Raw genomic sequence first — 20716 nt, 5'->3', positions numbered from 1 at the left:
TTTTGATTGGTTATTAGGTAGATGTAATCTTAGATGATCTCAAAAGTGTCAAGTTGTTCTTCAAGAGATTAATTCGAACTCACAACATACACTTCGTATAAATTTTAATTTTGGTTTTCTTTTTCATTTATTGAATTCTTAATTTAGTCCATATAATTTTTACTTGAAAATATGTTAAAAGTTTTAACGTTTATACTACAAAACAAAAGGTACGTGAGATTTAAGAAATATCAGATATATACACAGATTCATTCTATAGGTAAATATATTATTTTCTTGATTTAAACTCATGCAGATTTGAGGAATTTGATTATTTTTTGATAATTCTATCACCTTCACGAAGTTCTTAACGATGTGTTAGAGAATATCAATTTGGTATTATTTTAATGTTATAATTAGAGAAGAGAAAAGAAAAAGAAGAAGAAAAAAAAAATGTAGAAGTAAAAAAAGAAGAGTTTCAAAAGGAATAAATAGGCTGACCACGCCGTCCGCCAGAATATAAGCTAGCTTCAACTACATCACCTCCTAAAAATCTGATATATTTGAAAATACTCACTTTATTTCTACTTCACCACTTTTCTTTCTTTCTTTTTTTTTTCAGTTTGAACTCTAATTTTAATGGACAGGAATGTATTTGCTTTTAAATTAAAAATAGTAACAGTGGAGACTAAGAATTCAGATGTAGAAAAATATTAACAAAAACAGTATACTCCACATTTAAGATTTCGGGATTGTTTGTAAATATTGGATTTTAGTAAAAAAATTTAAAAAAAAAGTATTAAAAAAGTCAAAAATTCTTCCAATTGTCTTTATCTTTTTGTACGTTTTTTCTTAAAAAGTTAAAAAATATTTAAACACTTTAATTTTTTTTCACTTCATATTTTAACCAAACAATCACTTTCCAATTAAATCTGAAATATTAATATTTTTTTTATTTAAAGTATTAATTTTTAATAGTGTTAATTACACTAAAATCTCCTTAACTACTAGTAAATATCACTTCATCCCCTCATCTAGGAATCCATACATTTTGATTTCTGAAATAAAAAATATATCACTTTTATATGATTTTCATAATTAAGAGAGCAAATATGCACCAATTTAAAAATTAGAAGAATAAAATAATATTTATTAATAATTGAGTGTCTTTAGTTTAATTAATCCTTCTTAATAAAGTTGAGAAGTAAGCATTAATTAATGATGTAGGTAATGGAGGATGTTGGGAGACGCGGTGGGGGGGGGGGGGGGGGGGGGTGTGGAAAGAGGTGTAAGGGTATGGGCATTGTGAGTGAAGAATGGTGACATACATATTTATGTTTCATTAATAATTTCTTCATTCCTTTTTCTTTTCCTGTTGCAACAAACTTTTAAAGTAAATAGATTAAAAAAATAAAAAGAAGTATTGATATTGGGGAGGACATATCCTAGAGCATATTCTTATGGTATTTTTTTAGTTTTTACAACTATTATGAGGCCGAAACACAATCTTAGGGTCAACTTTCAACAGAAACTTTTTCTTACTTATTAAATAAATAAAAAGAAAAAACATTGAACTCATCTACAAAAATGTTGTTTGGCAACGTTTATCGTTATTTATTAACTTTCTTTATACATAAAAACATGAAACGTATGTGTTTATTTTTTTACTGAAAATGAACATATAAATATGATTAGCACACATTTTTATAATTTTAAGTACATGTGGGAGAAAGTGGTCAGAGTGGTTGGTGTCTGAAGATGGTAAATGAAAGCAAGTGTTCGTTTGGACTGTGGTTTAACTTTTTGATTTTTAATTATTTTAGTCTGAATATAAAAAGTCTCGTTTAAGATATGTTTTTTGATTTTTTTGATTTTTGTGAGAAAAAAATAAAATAATTATGAGTTAGATGTAACATTTTATCACAGAATAATCCTTAGTAGCTTGAAATTTGGTGGCTCGAATTGATTCGAAACTCAAAACGACGTCATTTTGGGTTTCGATTTTTTTTTTCCCTTTTTTTTCTTGCTTTTCGAATACAGAAAAAAAAAAAAAAAAAAGGAAGAGAGGAGGAGAAGAAGAAGAGAGGAGGCGAGAGAGAGAGAGAGAGAAGGAAGAGAGAAGGGGAAAAGATAGAGACGGTGATGGCAGAGGAGGAAGATCGAAGGTGATGGCGGTGATCGCCGATCGCCGATCAAAACTCTACTTTTTTTCTTTTTCTTATTTTTCTTTTTTTCCTAGTGAATCTGGATCTGAAATCTGGATCTAAAAATGAATCTAGATTTGAAAATGATGTTGATGTTGATGAAGATGTTGTTGTTGATAATGTGTTGATGAAGATGTTGATTTTTTTTTTTTTTTTTCTAGTGGATCTAGATCTGAAGTTGAGGGGGGAGAAAAATTTGTAGAAAGAGCATGTTTTGATGAAGATGGTGTTAGCAATAGATCAATTGGGTCTTGATGTGGGTGATAAATGTATTGTTGATGGGTGATAAATGGGTGATAAAAAAATTGTTGTTGATGACACCATTTGCATGAGTGGTTTTGATGAAGAGCATTTCCAATAAAATTTGATGTTGTTGTACTGATGAAGATGAAGATGATGATGATGTGTTGATCTATCTCTCCCTCTCTGATATGTTGTTGATGATGATGATATGCTCTCAACTCCTCTTCTCTCCTCCTCCTCTTTCCTCATCATCATCTTCTTCTTCTTCTTCTTCATCTGCAGAGAGGAAAAAAAAAAAACTGCCCAAAACGACGTCGTTTTGGGCAATCGGGCCGCGCGAGCCAAATGAAATTCGAGTTACAAAATGGGACTGTTTGTCATATTTGACTAAAATAGTCTATTTTGTCCTATATGACTATTTTAGCCTAAATTAATATCCCTAACGGAGCCTAAGAATAACTCACATGAGTGGTTGTTGACGTTTAGAGATGCTTGTGAGTACTGCCGACTCAAGGGGAGTAGCAGGGGTGGTGGCCTTGCAAAGTTATGAAAAAACATCATTAATAGGGCTTTATTGTCAATTTTGAATGCATGTAGCTAAAGCATAAATCACTCCATATAGTTTAGACTAGGGGTGCAACTCAGGCGGACTCAATCTGAGCAATCCGTGCTCAGCCCGAGTTTTTTTAGGATTTGGGCAACAATATCTTATAATCTAGATGGGCCTGGGTAGATTTTTGATGCTCGAATTGTAATTCGGGCCGGGCCTGAGCAGAATCTGTGGGTAACCTGAGCAATCCGAACCCGAATTGCATTTAATATATTATATAAATGATATAATATATGTATAAATTAAATAGTTGGCCCTTAATTTTTTTTTTTTTTTTTGGGAGGGGCTGGTCTTCAGCCCTTGGATTAGAATCTTTTATTTGGACCATTAGATTAAAACTAAAAACAAAACCCTACCTTATCTATGCTTTTCTTTCCTCTCTATCTTAGACTCTCATTTCATTTCTTCATCAAAGTTGAAGAACAGCGGAGATACAAGGGCCACGAACACGAAGTGCAGCCACTAACAACGACGCCACCCTTTCGACTCTCAACGACGCCATACAAAACTGGTAGATCCCTCTCTGTGTTTGTATTTGTGCTTCAATTTATCTATTTTTAGTCACTCATCATTCAATTACCACTCAAAACTGATGGATCTATGAGTTTAAAATTTTTTCTTAATAGATCTGCAACATTTGTTTATGTTAGTGAAATTTTGTGTATATATTTGTTGGGGTTATCTTCTTCTAGCGGTCTTGGTCTTGCAATCTGAAATGCTCGTGCTGAGCCACACCCATTCTTCTTTGTGGTTGTTTTTTTTTTTCTTCTTTGGGGCTGACTTGTTGGATTTCAACTTTCTTCTTCCACTCTGCTTTGTGTTCTCGCGTCTAGACAGAGAGAGAAAAATGGGTTTGATTATGAAAAGAAAGAGAGTGTGTGTGTGTTTATGCTGAGAACCAACAAGAAATACCAGCCATAGATTTGTTGTATGAAATAATGAAGCACTGTTTGTTGCCTTGTGAAATTCAGGCATTTTAGGCTAACCAGAGTTCAAATTATGAAGCTTGGTGCGGCCTTGGACAGCCAAGCTTGGGCTGATGGTCGAGCTTGCGCATTGCCAAACACAATTCAGGCTGGGCCTAGGCAAACCTCCAACCCGACTGAACCTGGCCGAATCGCACCCCTAGTTTAAACCCTCCTAAACGTAAATTTTGCATCCTCCACTTATTGCGGCAAGTGACAGAGAACACATTAGAGGTGGTCGCCAACAATAGTGGATGGAAATAAGGAGTTGTCGATGGTGGTGATGGGCAGTGGGGTAGTGCTTCAAGAAATGAATGAAAACATATTTTCAAGCAAGTGAAAGCAAATTTTTATTTTTATTTTTTACTATAATTAAGAAAACTTTATAAACTATTTATATTCTTGCAAACAAAAAAATTATAAACATAAAAACTTTACCAATCATATCCTAAAAACATAGTATCCACAAGACAAGCACTACTAGCATGTAACAAGAAAATTAATAATGTATATGAGCAATGATTCATAACTCTAAATTTGAAACTCTTACAATGACACTAATGATGTGGCATGGAGCAAAAAAAATAAAAAAAATAAGACACATACATCAAATCATTCATGAGTAGGGCCCACTGTCACATAAGTAAAACTTTCATTAGAGCTTTACTTTTAATGCTCTTAAACATTTTTGTAATGTATAGACACCGAAATATTTTTGGAGCATATCCCATTTTATTTACTAATTGCCATTTTTATACTGGTATTGGTAGTTTACACCCTGTGGAGAAGTGGTTTGGAAATACTCTTCTGATCTTGGGGAACGCTCGTGATCCTCTTCTAGTCACCTGAAAAGGAATAAACACTTCGGTCGGGGGTGCCAGAATCAACACTCCGACGGACAAGTCAGTCTCAATGCTCAAGAATGCTTGTATTCTAAGTTTAGTACAACAATTCTCACATACCTCCTTCTGGTTGATGTTTCTTCTATTTATATCTTTTCTTCTTTGGGCCTCGGGATTAGATCCATTTCCCATCTCATATTTGGCACATTTTATAATAGACCGATCTTCACTCGGCCCCTTGCTTAATCGGTTATTTGGCTGAGTAGGGTTGGATTTGAGCTTTCGAGCCAATTGCCGAGTGCTTCGAATCTTGACTCTTCCAGATTCGACTATCCAGAATCTCTACGACTCCCAATTCTCGGTCCCCACAATTGCCCCCCAAGCACTCCACTAATGACAGTTGGCTGGAGTGTTTGGCTTCGAACTCAAAGAGTCAGAGCCGAAATTCGGCGGCTGATCGTATTCCAACGCAATTGTCTGTACACACGCTTCTCGGTTGTCATTTCAACTTCCTACCTCTTCGTACACTTCTATTTATTGTGATTTAAAATTTCGACGTCTTTTCAAATGCATACACACTTTTAGACGCCCGTCGTTGGATTGCCTTCCGAACTACCTCTGGAACTTCCTACCCTTCTCTATCTTCTTCGTCTCTTGTAAGCTCTCTCATTCTCTGCTTTGTTTTTTTTTTTTTTTTTGGCTTAGCATAATCCTATTGGCTGGGGGGAATGGCGAAACATTTAAAAGATCTCCTCTCATCGGATCGAATTTCTGGCTTTCAACGTCATTTTTCCATTCCTGATGATGTCCGTCTGTCATTTGTGGCAGACGGCACCCTCGATATGGAGAGGGTTGACGAAACCACGATTGTCTTCCCTTTTCTATCAATCGCAGAGGGTGGGGTCCGTTTCCCCCTTCACCCACTCCTTAGGGCCGTGCTTTGCCATTGGAGGTTAATCCCTTCCCAACCCAACGTCAACTTCTTTAGGATCGTGATGGGGATTATCGCACTAAACCGCCGCCTTGGGCTTAACCTTGGCATTCCCACAATTCGACATTGCTACGCCTTGGCCAAGTCTTCTGGTCAGCACGAGCGTTATTTCCTTAAGGCCAAAGACACCGACCATCAACTAGTGACTATGCTTTCCAGCTCTAGGAAGAGAGTCGATGATATTATGGTCGTCATCCAAGGAAACTGGGAATTCGGCGAAGGCGAGGATCACCTTGATGGTATTCCTAGACGAAGGGGCGAACCAGGTGGCTGAATATCTTCTTTTATTTATTTACTTGTTATATTTATAAAAATTTATTTTCGGAACCTCATGGTTTTGCTTTTGCAGGAAACGATTTAAAGAAAGTCTTAACCTCGACCAACGACGCCGTCCTTTCGGAAATCAAGACCGTGCTCAAGTATTTCAGCCGACCGAGTCTTCAGAAGCAGGGGAGGGCGGCCCACGTTTTGCTCCGCTACGAGCCGACTTATACGACCTTTTCGGCGGCGGAAAACATCCCAATTCCGAAGGGTGACGAGTTTCTTATCGCCCTTATCTTGACTGATTGCAAAAATTTGAGGCAAGTCGGTTGCAAAGGATCAAATTCGGAGCGACCGGAAGTAGCTAAGGCCACCAAGTCAGACCAATCTGAAACTGAGGTTGACGAGGCTTTGAAGTTAGCATTTGAAGAAGCTGGCCTCAATTCGGCTGATCCTCCGTCCACTTCGGGTCGAGAGGACCGTCCGCTTGACGATATTTTTCACGGTCTGGAGGACCTTCCTGGCGCACTCCCAGAATATATGTTTGGGCTGAGCCTCACTAAACTTGCCAAGAAGGCAAACGTGGAAAGGATGGCTGCGCGGCAAAGGGCGGAGGAGATTCAGGCTGCCGAGTCTCAGTCCCAGTCCTCCTTGCCTGTTATTAAGGGGACGGCAAAGAACGGAAGTACCGAGGCAGAACTTTTTTGTGCAGGCAAGTGTAGAAGCTGAGCAAAGGGTGGAGAAGCGCCCTGCCGATGTCGAGGCCAGCTCAGAAGAAGACCGTTCCGACAAACGACCTCGTTTGGAGGAGTCGGATGTGATTGTACCTTTTGTTATTCAGCCCAAGATAAAAAATACGTCGATCTCCTCCGATGCTTTGTTAATCAAAGATCCAGCGGTTGCACTCTGCTTGGCGACGTCTATTTCACTACTTGCTGACAAGGCGGCTTTTCAGGCAGAGCCTGATCTGGTTGCAATTGGGTTGGCTGCGCAATCGGCTCTTTTGGTATATATCTGGACTTTGTCTTTTCTCTTTATGCAAATATTATTTTGTTCTTAACTTTCTATTTTGCAGGCCGTCGGAAGGATAGCCGACATGGGTCGTCGCTATCACCATGCCGTCGAGCTAATTGGTCGTTTACAGGCAGAGGTTGAGGACCAAAAAAGTAAAGCGCAGACGGAGGGCGCCCGTGCCGAGGCCGAGATAGAGAGAGCCCGCAATGCTGAAGAATTGAGATCAGTCGCCGAGAAGAGGGCGGATGCGAGCAACGACGCGCTTAAATTGGCCCAACAGGCAATCTCTAAATTGGAGGCTGGGTTGGAAGAGATGAAGGCGGCGGAGGAAACAGCCGACCTGAAGGCTTCCAGCGCATTCGATGTTGGGAAAAAATCTACTTTTGATGAATATGTAGACAAAGTCCCCAAATTTGAGAATCGGGGATTTAAACACGGCTGGCTTAAAGCCCTTGCTGCTGCTGATGTGACATTGGCTACGCCAATTCCATACGAGCAAGTGGATGTTGAGCCGCTGGAGTCTGACTCCGAGGGCTAATTTGGGCAGCTCTTGTTTTTGTTTTAGGATTTGCATGTAATTTTCAGCTTTTTACAGCTTTTTGTTTAGTAATTTTCATATGTAAAATGGTTACAATTTGTGCCCAATTTACTTAATGAAAATTCATTTTGTACTAATGAACGGAATTGTTTGGTTGCTGTTTTGGATAAAACGTTTTGTATACTTGCCGACTAGATGATTAGGCCGTTTAGATAGTTAGGCCGTTTAAAAAGCCACAAATCAATACATGAAGTGGTTGTGGCGCATATCAATCGGCATGGGGCCAAGATGCTCAGTCGGTTAGATTAATAAATCTGCCCTTGCCCCAGTCAGTGCATGGACTTCAAGGCATTCTCCCATAATTGCCGTTTAGATAATTAGACCGTTTTAACAAGCCAAAAATTAGTACATGAAGTGGTTGCGGCACATATCAATCGACATGGGGCCAAGATGCTCGGCTGGTTAGGTTAATAAATCTGCCCTTGCCCCAGTCAGAGCATGGACTTCAAGGCATTCGCCCATAATTGTCGTTTAGATAATTAGGCCGTTTTAACAAGCCAAATATTAGTGCATGAAGTGGCTGTGGCACATATCAATCGACATGGGGCCAAGATGCTCGGCCGGTTAGATTAATAAATCTGCCCTTACTCTAGCCAGTGCATAGACGTCAAGCCATTCTCCCATGATTGTCGTTTAGATAATTAGGTCATTTTAACAAGCCAGAAATTAGTGCATGAAGTGGCTGTGGCACATATCAATCGGCATGGGGCCAAGATGCTCGGCCGGTTAGATTAATAAATCTACCCATGCCCCAGTCAGTGCATGGACTTTAAGGCATTCTCCCATTATTGTCGTTTAGATAATTAGGTCGTTTTAACAAGCCAAAAATTAGTGCATGAAGTGGCTGTGGCACATATCAATCGGCATCTGTCGTTTGGAGACTGCTAAAAGCGTTAATGAAATTGCCTCAGGGTCGCTGCATACCTACGAATAAATGGGGTGAGTTCGCGCCAGTGGGTCCACTTATTCTTAATCAGGCTCGATTTGAACTAGCTTGGGGTGAGGGTGAATGTCAAACAGACTACTCTTCAACAGCAGAAGAGAGGGACGAATGCTGGTTGAGCTGGATACTGCGATGAATCGCAGCAGCGAGCCTGCGCGTGCAGGATGAAGGACGTCCAAGGAAAGCGAAAAACATCAACCTTCAAGCCGTCGAAGCAGATCACCCCGAAGAGAGAAGCATCAACGGGGAAGCTCCCCGCGACCACGACCGCGGAATGAGTCAGACGCGACGCCACGACCATTGAGTTTTGCGGTGTTCGTGGGGAATAAACCGATGACTGAAGCAGATTCCATCGTCAATGATCCGGGTGTAGCGGTCGAGCTTGCTCGACAGATCTTTCCACCCGAAGTCCAACAATCGATGGTTGGACGACGAGATTTCGAAGTGTTTCGAGAAGGTATTCATGGGGCGGTGAAGGGGCTGTACACCGCCTATGAAGTCGGCATGCGTTTGCGCGCCGTGCGACGGGAGATAGAGAAAATGGATGAATGGGTCCGCAGTTCAGAGGCTCATGCAGAGAAAGCCGAGGGCGAGCTTAAGGAGCTTAGGAAGGTTAAAGTCGCCAATCCGCATGCGGCGGGTCAATCTAACCCGATTGTGGATGAGAGGGTGACCCAACGGCTATTGAGTCATGCCATCGCTGACCGAGATACAACAAGCATGTTTGCCGTAGAAAATGCGAGGGCCAAGGGTTACGAGCAGGGCTTCCATGTTGGTCGAAAGGTTGGGATCGAAAAAACGAAAGAGACACTTGTTGAGGAGGTCTGCCGATGCGAGAATAGGGGTTTCAAGCATGGTTGGATCGCGGCTCTTCAGGCCGCGGAGGCTCTCTGAGCAAAGGGTGTCGATTCCAACTTATGTGGCCTGGATCATCGTGATCATTTGCCGCTTTTGAAGTTGAAAAGAGCGATGATGAGGGCGACGCCGAATAAAAAATATTAGTTGTAATGTTCAAACGCGGATCGCGTCTAGAATTATGTAATTATTGGTTGGTCGAATAATAATAAATAATAATAAAATATAATTTTATTTTCAATGTTTTGTTATAATTTTTGTTCGGTACACACGTGCTAGCATGTGTTTTATTATATACATGTTTGAATAAACGTATTTCAGACGAGTAAATGGACATTGATTGGCCTGATTTAATCGACATCATTGTGTTACGCACGACCCGAAGGCTTAATCGGCCCAACAAAGTCATTCACCGATGAGGCTCTGAATCTGGAGGCTTTAACGACCCAAATACGTCATTCGTTGATGGGGCTTCGAATCCGAAGGTGTTAATTGGCCAATTATGATATCTACGAACGACGCTCCGAATTCGGAGGCTTTAACGGCCTAAAGATGTCATTCGCCGAAGGGGCTCCGAATCCGGAGACTTTATTTGGCCAATCGTGATATCCACGAAAGGCGTTCCGAATCCGGAGGCTTTAATCGGCCCAAAGACGTCATTCGCCGATGGGGCTCCGAATTCGGAGACTTTATTTGGCCAATCGTGATATCCACGAAGGGCGCTCCGAATCCGGAGGCTTTAATTGGCCCAAAGACGTCATTCACCGATGGGGCTCCGAATCTGGAGACTTTAATCAGTCCAAAGACGTCATTCGCCGATGGGGCTCCGAATCTGGAGACTTTATTTGGCCAATCGTGATATCCACGAAGGGCGCTCCAAATCTAGAGGCTTTAATCGGCCCAAAGACGTCATTCGTCGATGGGGCTCCGAATCCAGAGACTTTAATCGGCCCAAAGACGTCATTCGCCAATGGAGCTCCGAATCCGGAGACTTTATTTAGCCAATCGTGATATCCACGAAGGGCGCTTTGAATCCGGAGGCTTTAATCGGAACATCTTTGAACTAGATTCTGTAGTAAGTAAATGGGAATCTTTGTATTTACAGAAAAAGAGATGTACATGGAGAACAGTTCGAAACAAGCATCATGTTCCACAAGTCGGGTTAATGATAAAATTTGCGTAAATGCGTGGAATTCCAAGGTCGTGGCAGACTCCTTCATGATATGTCTTTGAGCCGATATGCCCCTACTCCAGCGATCGAATCGATTTGATAGGAGCCGTCCCAGTTCTGACCCAATTTTTCATCGGCCAGTTTCCTGTCGGTTGGGAGCACCTTCTTCAGGACCAACTCTCCTGGTGTGTAGCGGCGCAGCTGAACGCGTTGATTATATGACTTTGCCAGCTGCTGCTGGTACTGTGCCATGGACGCAAGGGCTTGGTCTCTTCGTTCTTCGATTAGAATCAAATCTGAAGCCAGCATCATGTCGTTTCGGCCCGTGTCAAAAACTTACGACTTGAGTGTCGGGTGGCCGATCTCCAGGGATAAGATTGCCTGGGTTCCAAAGCATAGGGCAAACGGCGTTTCTCCAGTCGATTTTCTCAGTGTAGTTCGATGAGCCCACAGTACACTCAGCAATTCTTCGACCCATTTGCCTTTGGCTTTCTCCAGCCTCTTCTTGATGTCGTCCAAGATAGATTTATTAGAGGCTTCGGCTTGGCCATTACTTTAAGGGTAAGCCGACGTAGAAAAGTAAGGCCGAATACCATATTTGCTGCACAGCTCTCGGTATATGCCACAATCAAACTGGGTGCCGTTGTCTGAGATAAGAGCTCTGGGAATGTCGAATCGTGTTATGATGTTTCTCCACACAAAGCGATTATTGCAATTTGATGATAACCTCTATAGGCATCAAGGAAGCTCATACGCTAATGGCGCGCCGTAGCATCTACAAGCTGGTCTATCTTGGGAAGAGGAAGACAATCCTTTAGACAGGCTTTGTTTAGGCCCGTGAAGTCGACGCACACTCGCCAAGTCCCATTTTTCTTCTTCACCACCACTGTATTAGAGAGCAATGTAGGGTAGGTCACCTCCCTAATTACTCCGGCGTCAAGCAGCCTGTCAACCTCCTCAACAACGGCGGCAGTGTGCTCTGTGGCTGACCGTCGACTTTTATGAATGATCGGCTTGCACTTAGGATCGACATTCAAATGGTGCTGTGAAACTGACGGATCTATACCCGGTATCTCGTACGGAGTCCATGCAAAGACATCGAGGTTGCTGAGCAAGAAAGATATTAGCTGCTATCTGTCGGCCTGATTCAAGGAGGCGCCGACCATGAAGAACTTGTCTAGGCTTCCATCGATTTGAACTCGTTCTAAGTCTTCCGTTGCCTTTTCATTTGGGAGCCGCCCAACATTATCGAGGCTTTCTCGATCCGACAACTCAATGGAATTCACCTGTAGTTCCTTTGGCATTTTCTCAGCAAGGAAATAACATGCTTGTGCCGATTTCTGGGAGCCACGGACTTGTTCAATGTCGCGTTCTGTCGAGAAGCGGAGCAGCTAATGATAGGTGCTGGGCACGGCTCGCATAGTATGCAACCAAGATCACCCCACGATGAGATTATATGGCGACGGCAGCTTGACGACCAAGAATCTCACATCCACTGTTTGGGAACCTGCTCAAACGGGAAGTCTGATTTTTCGCAACGGTTACTCTGGATTGGCATTGAAGCGGAATAGTGGATAAGGGGCCGGAGAGAGATCCGATTCGAAGAAGCCGAGTTTGGTGAATGTCTTGTAGTACATAATCTCCGATGTACTCCCCGGATCAATGAGTACACGCTCAACTGTGAATCGGTTTACGCGTAACTCAATTACCAAGGGATCAATGTAGGGCAGTGTTACTCCGGCTAAATCCGAATCATCAAAAGGTGATAACCTCGGCTTCATGGGGCCGTTTAGCCGGAGTGAATTGTTCTTGAGGGTTAGACTTCGACTCAATCGCGTGCACTGCCGATGACATTGGCAGGCTGTATATCATGTGGATCACGCGGGGCGAATGTGAATCCTGTGTTAAGGCTATTGCTTTGGTTGGGTTGCCTTTTCGGACGTATTGTTGTAGCCGGCCATCTTGTACCAATTTACCGTCGTACAAGGTGAATGACGGTGCTTTGAATTTCTTGGGTAGCACTGCCTTTGCAATCCGTCGTACAAAAGGATCATGTTGATCGTGATCCGAGCTGTTTCTTCTTCGCCTATGCCTTGTACGGGGACTCTTTTCAAAAGAACTGGAAATTTCAAATCGTCCCTTCTTCTTGGGCTCCGAGGATAATGAGTCGGAGTTGCTATCAATATCTTGTTGTCGGGCTCGAAATTGTCGACCAGCTGCCCTCACGGGTCGTTCCGGGCCTTGGTATGCAGCTTGTTTAGACTTCGCCACCTCCAAGGCCAAATCTTGACGGAGATGTTCGTTCTTTGCGATCATGTTCTCCAATCTTTGTTCGTTTTGCTTTGCTTGTTCCAGGATCGCTTGCATTGCTTCGTGCTCCGAAGTCGAGGGTAAGGCAAAATTCAAGGCACATCTTGCGATGATAGTCTCTGTTCCAAGCATGTTTGTTGGAGTGGTTTCATCTTGCGGTATAGGGTCGACAGTGACTGTCGGAGGATCTTCCGTCATGCTCGCCATGGATGTGCTTGAGTATTCCCACAGACGGCGCCAATTGTGGATAAGTGGTTTGAAAATACTCTTCTGATCCCGGGGAACGCTCGTGATCCTCTTCTAGTCACCTGAAAAGAAATAAACACTCCAGTCGAGGGTGCCGGAATCAACACTCCGACGGACAAGTCAGTCTCAACGCTCAAGAATGCTTGTATTCTAAGTTTAGTACAACAATTCTCACATACCTCCTTCTGGCTAATGTTTCTTCTATTTATATCTTTTCTTTTTTAGGCCTCGGGATTAGATCCATTTCCCACCTCATATTCAGCACATTTTATAATAGATCGATCTTCACTCGACCCCTTGCTTAATCGGTTATTTGGCTGAGTAGGGTTGGATTTGAGCTTTCGAGCCAATTGCCGAGTGCTTCGAATCTTGACTCTTCCAAATTCGACTATCCGGAATCCCTACGACTCCCAATTCTCGACCCCCAAATATAAAGAAGAAATTCTTTTGGTACACACCTCTTAACAGGTGTGTAATATATGCACTTTATTATGTCCTTTATATATATATATATATATATATCTTATGTATTTTTGTAAAAAATATTAGGTAATCTTTTGTTAGAGTTATAATAATTTATTATTTAAATATGAAGTTATTCATTTTGTAATAATATAATGTATTTTTTTGATTGTGCTATACTTTTTTCATGAAAATATTTTTAAACCACAAAATGAATAATATTATTACAAAATGCGTAATTTCATTTTTGAACTACAAATTATCATAATTCTATCAAAAGACTACGTAATTTTTTCACAAAAATACATAAAATGTATAAAAAAAAAGGCATAATAAAAAAAAATGATTAAAATATATAACAAAAAATTCACTAAAGACAAACAGAACCTTATTTAAAATTAGTTTTTAAAAAACCAAATCAAACAAAACCGGCAAATTTTACCAATTGTCTTTAGAATTTTATCAAAATTTCAATTTGATTTTTATTGTTTGAATTGCAACAATACGTTTGACCTTAAAATTTTTATTTTGAGTCAATTAAAAAAAATTTAAAATGGCCATTTAAACTTTCAAAGAAAAATGATCATTTACAATGTGAACCATGACCAGTTTTTAGAGGGCATTTTAGATAATAAAAACCCCCTTCTTTTAACTCAACTCAATGAATTCACCCATTAAATGAGTCAATTGTTAAGTTCACTCAACTCAAGACAATCCCTCTTTCCATCAAGAACAAAGGGCATTTACCTTTAATTAAAAGTATCTTTGAAAACTTAGGTGTCGTTTATCAATTATATATTTTAGTTAAAAAATTAATATAAATTAATACATTATTCTTTTTATGTTTTTTTTACATTTTTTTCATAAAAAATTAAAAAATTACTAAAATAAAATATTATCAAATGAGGCCTTAATTGGATATAATCTTTAGTATTACTGAGTTTTTTTTAATATGTAGATTCTTTTGCAGTTTTAGAATATCCGAATGTGAGTTTTGGATTGCAAAAGTTGTTACTGTAGTTGGAAAACTAATTGGGTTTTTTAACCAAAAATCTGATTTGGCAAAAAATAATTTTATCATAAGTTGGCAATTGTTTTAGCTGAGAAATTTTTTTGTGAAGTCCAACTACTTTTTGAGTTTGACAAGCCTTTTGATTTGACCATTAGAGTTGCAAGATGTGGCAATTCGGGTGCGTGAAGAGATAAATGATGAGGAAGAAGAACCAATGTGGAAAAAAGGTCATCTATCTACACACTGTGAATAATGGGTATTGGGTGACAATGCTTCAATATATTTCCCCATCGTCGTACAATTTTTTGCTCATACGTGCAACAAAAAAGCAGCCTCAGAGTCAACCATCAACAGCACCTTAAATGTAAAATATAAGAACAATTGACAATACAACGCATAACATTACAAAAATGAAGTTACAAAAAAAACAAAAAAAAAAGGTCCTCAAAACCTAATTCATCAATGTCATAATCCAAGTTTTTTACAGAGTTTTTTTGAGATTTAGATCTTTTTCCTAGTTATGTTAAATCGGTTACACAAAACCAGAATAGTCATATGGGTGTAAATCTGGCACCTAAATAGCTTTTGGTTGACCACAAAAATATATATCATTCACAAAGAACTCCCTTAAATTGAATTAGGGCAACAAAATTATTATACACTATTACTATAAAGTGATTAAAGGATCAAGTATATTGAGCGACATTTTATTTCATGATTTCATGCAACAACATCAAGGCTACAAATGATTATTGACCCATCAAGTAAATTCAATATGGTCCACTAAATGAAAATCTCATGGATATCCAAGACAAAAGCATAAGATTATCTTTACATTAAAAAACTATAGAAAGCCATTGTCATAGGTACAAAAATGCTACATGAGCGCTGACCTGACTTTCCGCTTTCAATTGATAAGAAGGGGGTGAGGAGCACGAGCAGTGTCCTGTTCAGACTTCAGATGGAGGTTTCAACCTTATAAGCCTTTTGATTCGATCCTTGTCCGTGTTCTCTAGCAACCCCTTTCAGCACCAAAAAAGGAAAATATAGCATAAGCATGATATGAAACTACTTGGGAGTAGAATGTAAAACAAAAGTCAGTAAAAAGAAGTGTAAAAGAAGACGCACTTCTTGTCTTGTACACAGGCATTTAAAATTATGTTTTGTTCATAATGAGAAAAGAGACAACAGGAAATAAATGCTTGTTTTATCCTGTGAAAGGAAAAGAAAATCACCAATTCACCACCGCATAAGCTAGCCTCTCCGGTTATATGACAAGCATGACCTTCGTACACCATTACACTAGGTGATGCGAACATGCACCCGCTACGTTGGCATTGAGATTTTTTTGTTTTGTTTTGTACTTTTATGTTTTAATAGTTTTTTTTATTTATAGTTTAATTAGGATCTTAGTATATTTAGTTCCTCATTTTATTAGCAATTAATTTTTCAAATAATATTAGGATTCAGTTGCCTAATTTGAATTAGGGGTTTCAGCATATTTAGATTTGGAATATTATTGAATGTCAGATTGTCGCCCTTTTCTTCTTCTCTCTCTTCTTCTCTATAGCGTTCTACATCACCTGGGTAATGCAAAAACTATGAGCTACCATGATGCAGGTTGATCAGAGGGGCTTTAAATTATCTGCTGCCCTACTTAATTTAAAAGGTTTTGACTGTAAGCTTGCTTTTAAATTGCATCTAGACAATTAGTGTCTCCAATGACAATTATCATGTACACCTTTTGTTTCATGCGTCAACAGGCATGATTGTATGGTGATAGTTTCTCGGTGGTATAATACTAGTTAATTTGAGATTGAAAATCATTCTTGTGCAACCAAGATAATGGCAATAAATGTTTGGAGCATAAATTGATTCAAGGATATCCAAGCCTAAGCAAAAACTAAGAATCTATGTTGGTGCATTTCCTCACCTTCCACACAATTTCATCCAGACAAAGGCAGATCTTCCCATACTTATCCAGGAAAAGACGCTCCGTTGGAGGTTTCCCACACGCATCCTTCACAGCTGTGTTTATAACAAAAAGTGCTTCGGCCACTTCAGACAAACAACCCAAATTAGAAAGAAGAATCGAAATTACGGATTGAGCACAAAAATATAAAAGACAAAAAGCACATCTCCGGTCACTATAATTGTCACCCAGCAAGTACCAGCAGGCCACACAGAAGGAAAGGATGTGCAATCACCAAATCACTAATGAAGAGAATAGATATAAAATATACTCACAGGCAAGTTCATCATACTCATCCTTGCCAACAACGAAAATGCTAACATCTCCAAGCACAGAGTAAACGATATACACTGATCTGCAACCAAGGATAAATCAAACACGTGCAATTAAGATCCATTATAAGAACCTAAAAAATGAATGTTCATTTGTCTCTTTTATTTTGTTTAATGCAGGTTACAATTCCAATAAGCATAAGCAGAAAAGATGACTCAAAGTGGACCAGTTCATCTTGCCACCCATGGATAATTTGGGGCTCTAGTTTCTTTCACTTAATAGCATTTTTGTGAGATTCTCAACTTCTCATACAGACGAGGGTTACAATTTAACAGTCAAAATGTCCTCAGTGCAAGCCAGTTCAGGTCACTAATCACCCCATGTGCCAAACAACCTTTACTGAAAATTTTCTAAAAACCGTTCTTTACAAGGTCAGTATACTTTCAAAACCATTTATCAGAAAAATGGTTGCAATACATCCAAAACCAATTATATGACAAATAATCAGATATTATTTATCTTCTTTTCTGATAAATAAAGGATATTCTAGTATAACCAATCATGCTTCCCCAACTGTTAAAAAAATATCTTTTGCAATGCTTAGAAGCCAAATGGAAACAAATACAAACTCTGCGGCAGTTAAACAAATCATTTTGTCAGATGAGTATTATCACCAAAAGAAAAAGGAAAGCATTTAAACAACACTGAATGCTTCCTCTTTTCCTAAAGTGTTAAAAAACAAAGTCATCTAACGAAACGCTAAGGTAGTGTCTGGTTCACTAGAATGAAGTGAAATGGAATGGGATAATCATTCCATCAAAATATTTATTCCCATGTTTGGTAAGACTAAAAAAATAATGACAAATGTATTACAAATGGAATCATCTTTCATCATTTTAAGGGGTGATTTAGGAAAACCTAAGTAATCACCATTTCATTTCATTCCATCTCATTCAAATGAAACAAATAGAGCATAATAGAATGTAGATGAATTCTTCACTTTTAAATGACGCACAGTCCAATAAGAAATAAAAAGTAGGTTTAGGTACCATCTGAAAAGCAAATTTATTCTTCCTTTTCTTCAGCACAAAAATAAAGAACAACTATAAGATTCATTGTACATACGAAAATTGAACAATATGAACTTGAACTAAATTTAATCTACTAAAAGTTGTTGGATAATCAGAGAAATGAATAAATCCCTGCAATTTCAAGAAATTTTTGATGGAGTAACAACATAGTGTCTAGTGAAGGTAGACAATTTTAAAAGAGTCCAAAAGCTAATCAAAATTTTAAACATTAAAAGAGTACATAATTCATCTACCACAAAAGATGTAACATTTATATGAAACATATTCACATCATCTTAATGAAAATTGTACCCAAGTCAGAGAAGGAATATTATTACATACTTGTGGCAAGCAACAAGCTGATCTTCATTCTTCACACCCCCAAGATTATCTGCTCCCAGTTTAACCAAGAAAGAACGCCAGTGCAGACGTTCCTCAGCTGGAACTCCATTGAACCTACAATACAACATAAATCCTGAATCGATGCTTCGACCATGCAATCCTTTGAAAATATCATAACCAGCAGTAATTTTGTTTTTATGTTTTCCATGCTACTGGTCCAATTGTAAATGCAGCCAAATAAAGAAGATTATGTTGTCAAGTTAGTAGCACTAGCACATAATGGATGCAACCAAAAAATATTAGCTTGATTTCTGGAAGAGTTTTGCATTGTTTGTTTTGCAGGTAGGGGTAGCTGCATCTTCTCAATGGTAAAGGCACATCAGGTGAATTACTAGGAGGTTTATTTATCCACTTGTTTTTAAGTATCCAAGAACTATTTACCAAGCATTAAAAGTTTTGAAATTTACTCAAACTACATACAAGATTTGTTGAAGACATGTTAGTGTGGAAAAGCACCCCCCACATTTCCTCCTAGAACCACCAATGATACCAAAATCTCATCCTCTCACCCCACCATCAAACTTTTATGCTGCTCAAAACCGTCCCAAACTCTCCAAATTCCTTTCCAATGTTCTTTGCTGTGCAATAGGGAAACCTTGAAGGAAGTCCAAGTTTGGCACCAATCGTGACAAACTCAATTTGTAGCCAATACTACAAATAAGTACCAAATAAGGCTACGTATATCAATTGGGCTTAAATGTTAGCGGAACAAACATATGTAGTTCTATATACGTGACGTGATCATGTTAAAATAAATTACTAAAATACAAGGCATCGAGTATGCTAATGTTAATGCCTTAATCTTTTGTAGAATGTGATATTAAATTGAGAACACCATACATAGGAGTTTATCCTTGATTGAAGAAATTATTTGTTAGGTACATCTTTTGCTTGAGTATTCCCACTGAATGGGTGACTTCTTCTTTGAGTCATTTAAGTCGGTAACTTCTTTTAACTCTTATTATTTCAAATGGATGAAATTCAAAATTCTCTCTCTAATGCTGTATTTGGTTGGAAGATTTGAAGAGGAATTTGGAAAGGGAAAAAATAAGTAAAATGTGAATAAAATATACTTACATTTCACCTAGTTTCACACACTTTTTCTCTATCTCTTTCCAAATCCCTTCCTAAATCCCCCAACCAAACAGGCATCCCCTTGTCCAAAAAAAAAAATAAATAAATAAATAAATAAATCAACCATCCATTCAGCGTCTTTCACTAAAATAATCTCGATTATCCATTAAGTGAAATTGTTGAAGAAACAGATAGCACTAAAATCACTTTCCTTCTCTCTTTTTTTCTGTTTTTGGGGCATAATGATTCTAGTCCCACGTCTCTTTAACCATGTTGTACTTCAAAGTCCACACTCTACATTAGAAACGTAAAATCTTAACTTTGATTATGAATTTAGAATTCTGAATGGTGTGTCAATTCCGGGGAGGATATAAAAAAAAAAAAAAGGACCAATTTTATTTCTAAAATAACAATAAACTAAATACATCAACGAATCTTAACTATTAAAAAAGAAACCTTGTTTGGTAAGCATGGAAACCAAAACCAATCCTGCCCCATTTTACAGAAGAATCAAAGGCAGCAAAAGTTCATGTATGGAATGATAATAAACACATCAACAAAATTAAACCCATCATGCCAGCGCTTTCAAAACACCCAAACATTAGGTCAGCGAAATCAAATCAAATCAAATCAAATTAAAAATAAAAATAATCCAAAATGATGGAAGAGAAGAGGCATAAATAAATAAATTTTAGGGATCGAGAATGAGAATGAGAATGAGAATGTGAGTGAAGGTGAAAGGAGGTTAACGTACCGTTCAACTAGAATGTTGCCCTCAGAGTTGGCGATCAGTACGGCGAGTAGCATTTCTTCTTCGCCCCCTCAGTCTCAGAGAGACTGGTTTGGTTCTATTCTATTCTGCCCTCGTTTGGAACAGGTTTTTTTTTAAAGTAATTTTTTTATTTTTTTGGTTAAAATATGATGTATAAAAATTTTGTATATTTTGGATGATTTTTTGATTTTTTTTATAAAAGATGTGTAAAAAATAAAGAAAAAATGAAAATTTTGACTTTTTAATATAAGCAGTTGACTTTTTGATTTTTTTAATAATTTTTCAATATTTAGGCTAAAAAGTGATATTGCCAAATGAGGCATAATTATTTTAGTTTGTCACTATTTTAGTAGGTTGACATATTTGTATTTAAAAAAATTATTAGATTTTTTTATAATTAAATATGATGTTTATGAAATGATTATAAATTTAATGTGATATTTTATC

General features: G+C 38.5%; 1 protein-coding gene across 1 annotated transcript; it reads right to left on the bottom strand.

The window, feature by feature from the left end:
- Nucleotides 1-15384: 15384 nt before the first annotated feature.
- On the bottom strand, nt 15385-20716 carry LOC114280647 (uncharacterized). The gene is made up of 5 exons (XM_028223022.2): nt 20252-20716; nt 18364-18477; nt 16954-17033; nt 16640-16764; nt 15385-15728 (listed from the first exon to the last, which is right to left on the bottom strand). Exons 1-5 carry the CDS (start codon nt 20302-20304, stop codon nt 15657-15659), a joined length of 444 nt encoding a protein of 147 aa, XP_028078823.1. The 5' UTR covers nt 20305-20716; the 3' UTR covers nt 15385-15656.

Source organism: Camellia sinensis, chromosome 4 (genome assembly GCF_055761805.1).
Source record: "Camellia sinensis isolate YWXY chromosome 4, ASM5576180v1, whole genome shotgun sequence".
NCBI classification, from domain to species: Eukaryota; Viridiplantae; Streptophyta; class Magnoliopsida; order Ericales; family Theaceae; genus Camellia; species Camellia sinensis.
Note: the sequence above shows the minus strand (reverse complement) of the source record. Positions and strands in the feature narration are given on the sequence as shown.

What these genes read in the sequence shown, in the direction of transcription:
- LOC114280647 (XM_028223022.2), bottom strand. Translation starts at nt 20,304, where the DNA reads ATGCTACTCGCCGTACTGATCGCCAACTCTGAGGGCAACATTCTAGTT. An exon ending in GGCAACATTCTAGTTGAACG is followed by an intron (nt 18,478 to 20,251) that starts GTACGTTAACCT and finishes GTTGTATTGTAG; the next exon opens with GTTCAATGGAGTTCCAGCTG. An exon ending in TGAGTATGATGAACTTGCCT is followed by an intron (nt 16,765 to 16,953) that starts GTGAGTATATTT and finishes GTTTGTCTGAAG; the next exon opens with TGGCCGAAGCACTTTTTGTT.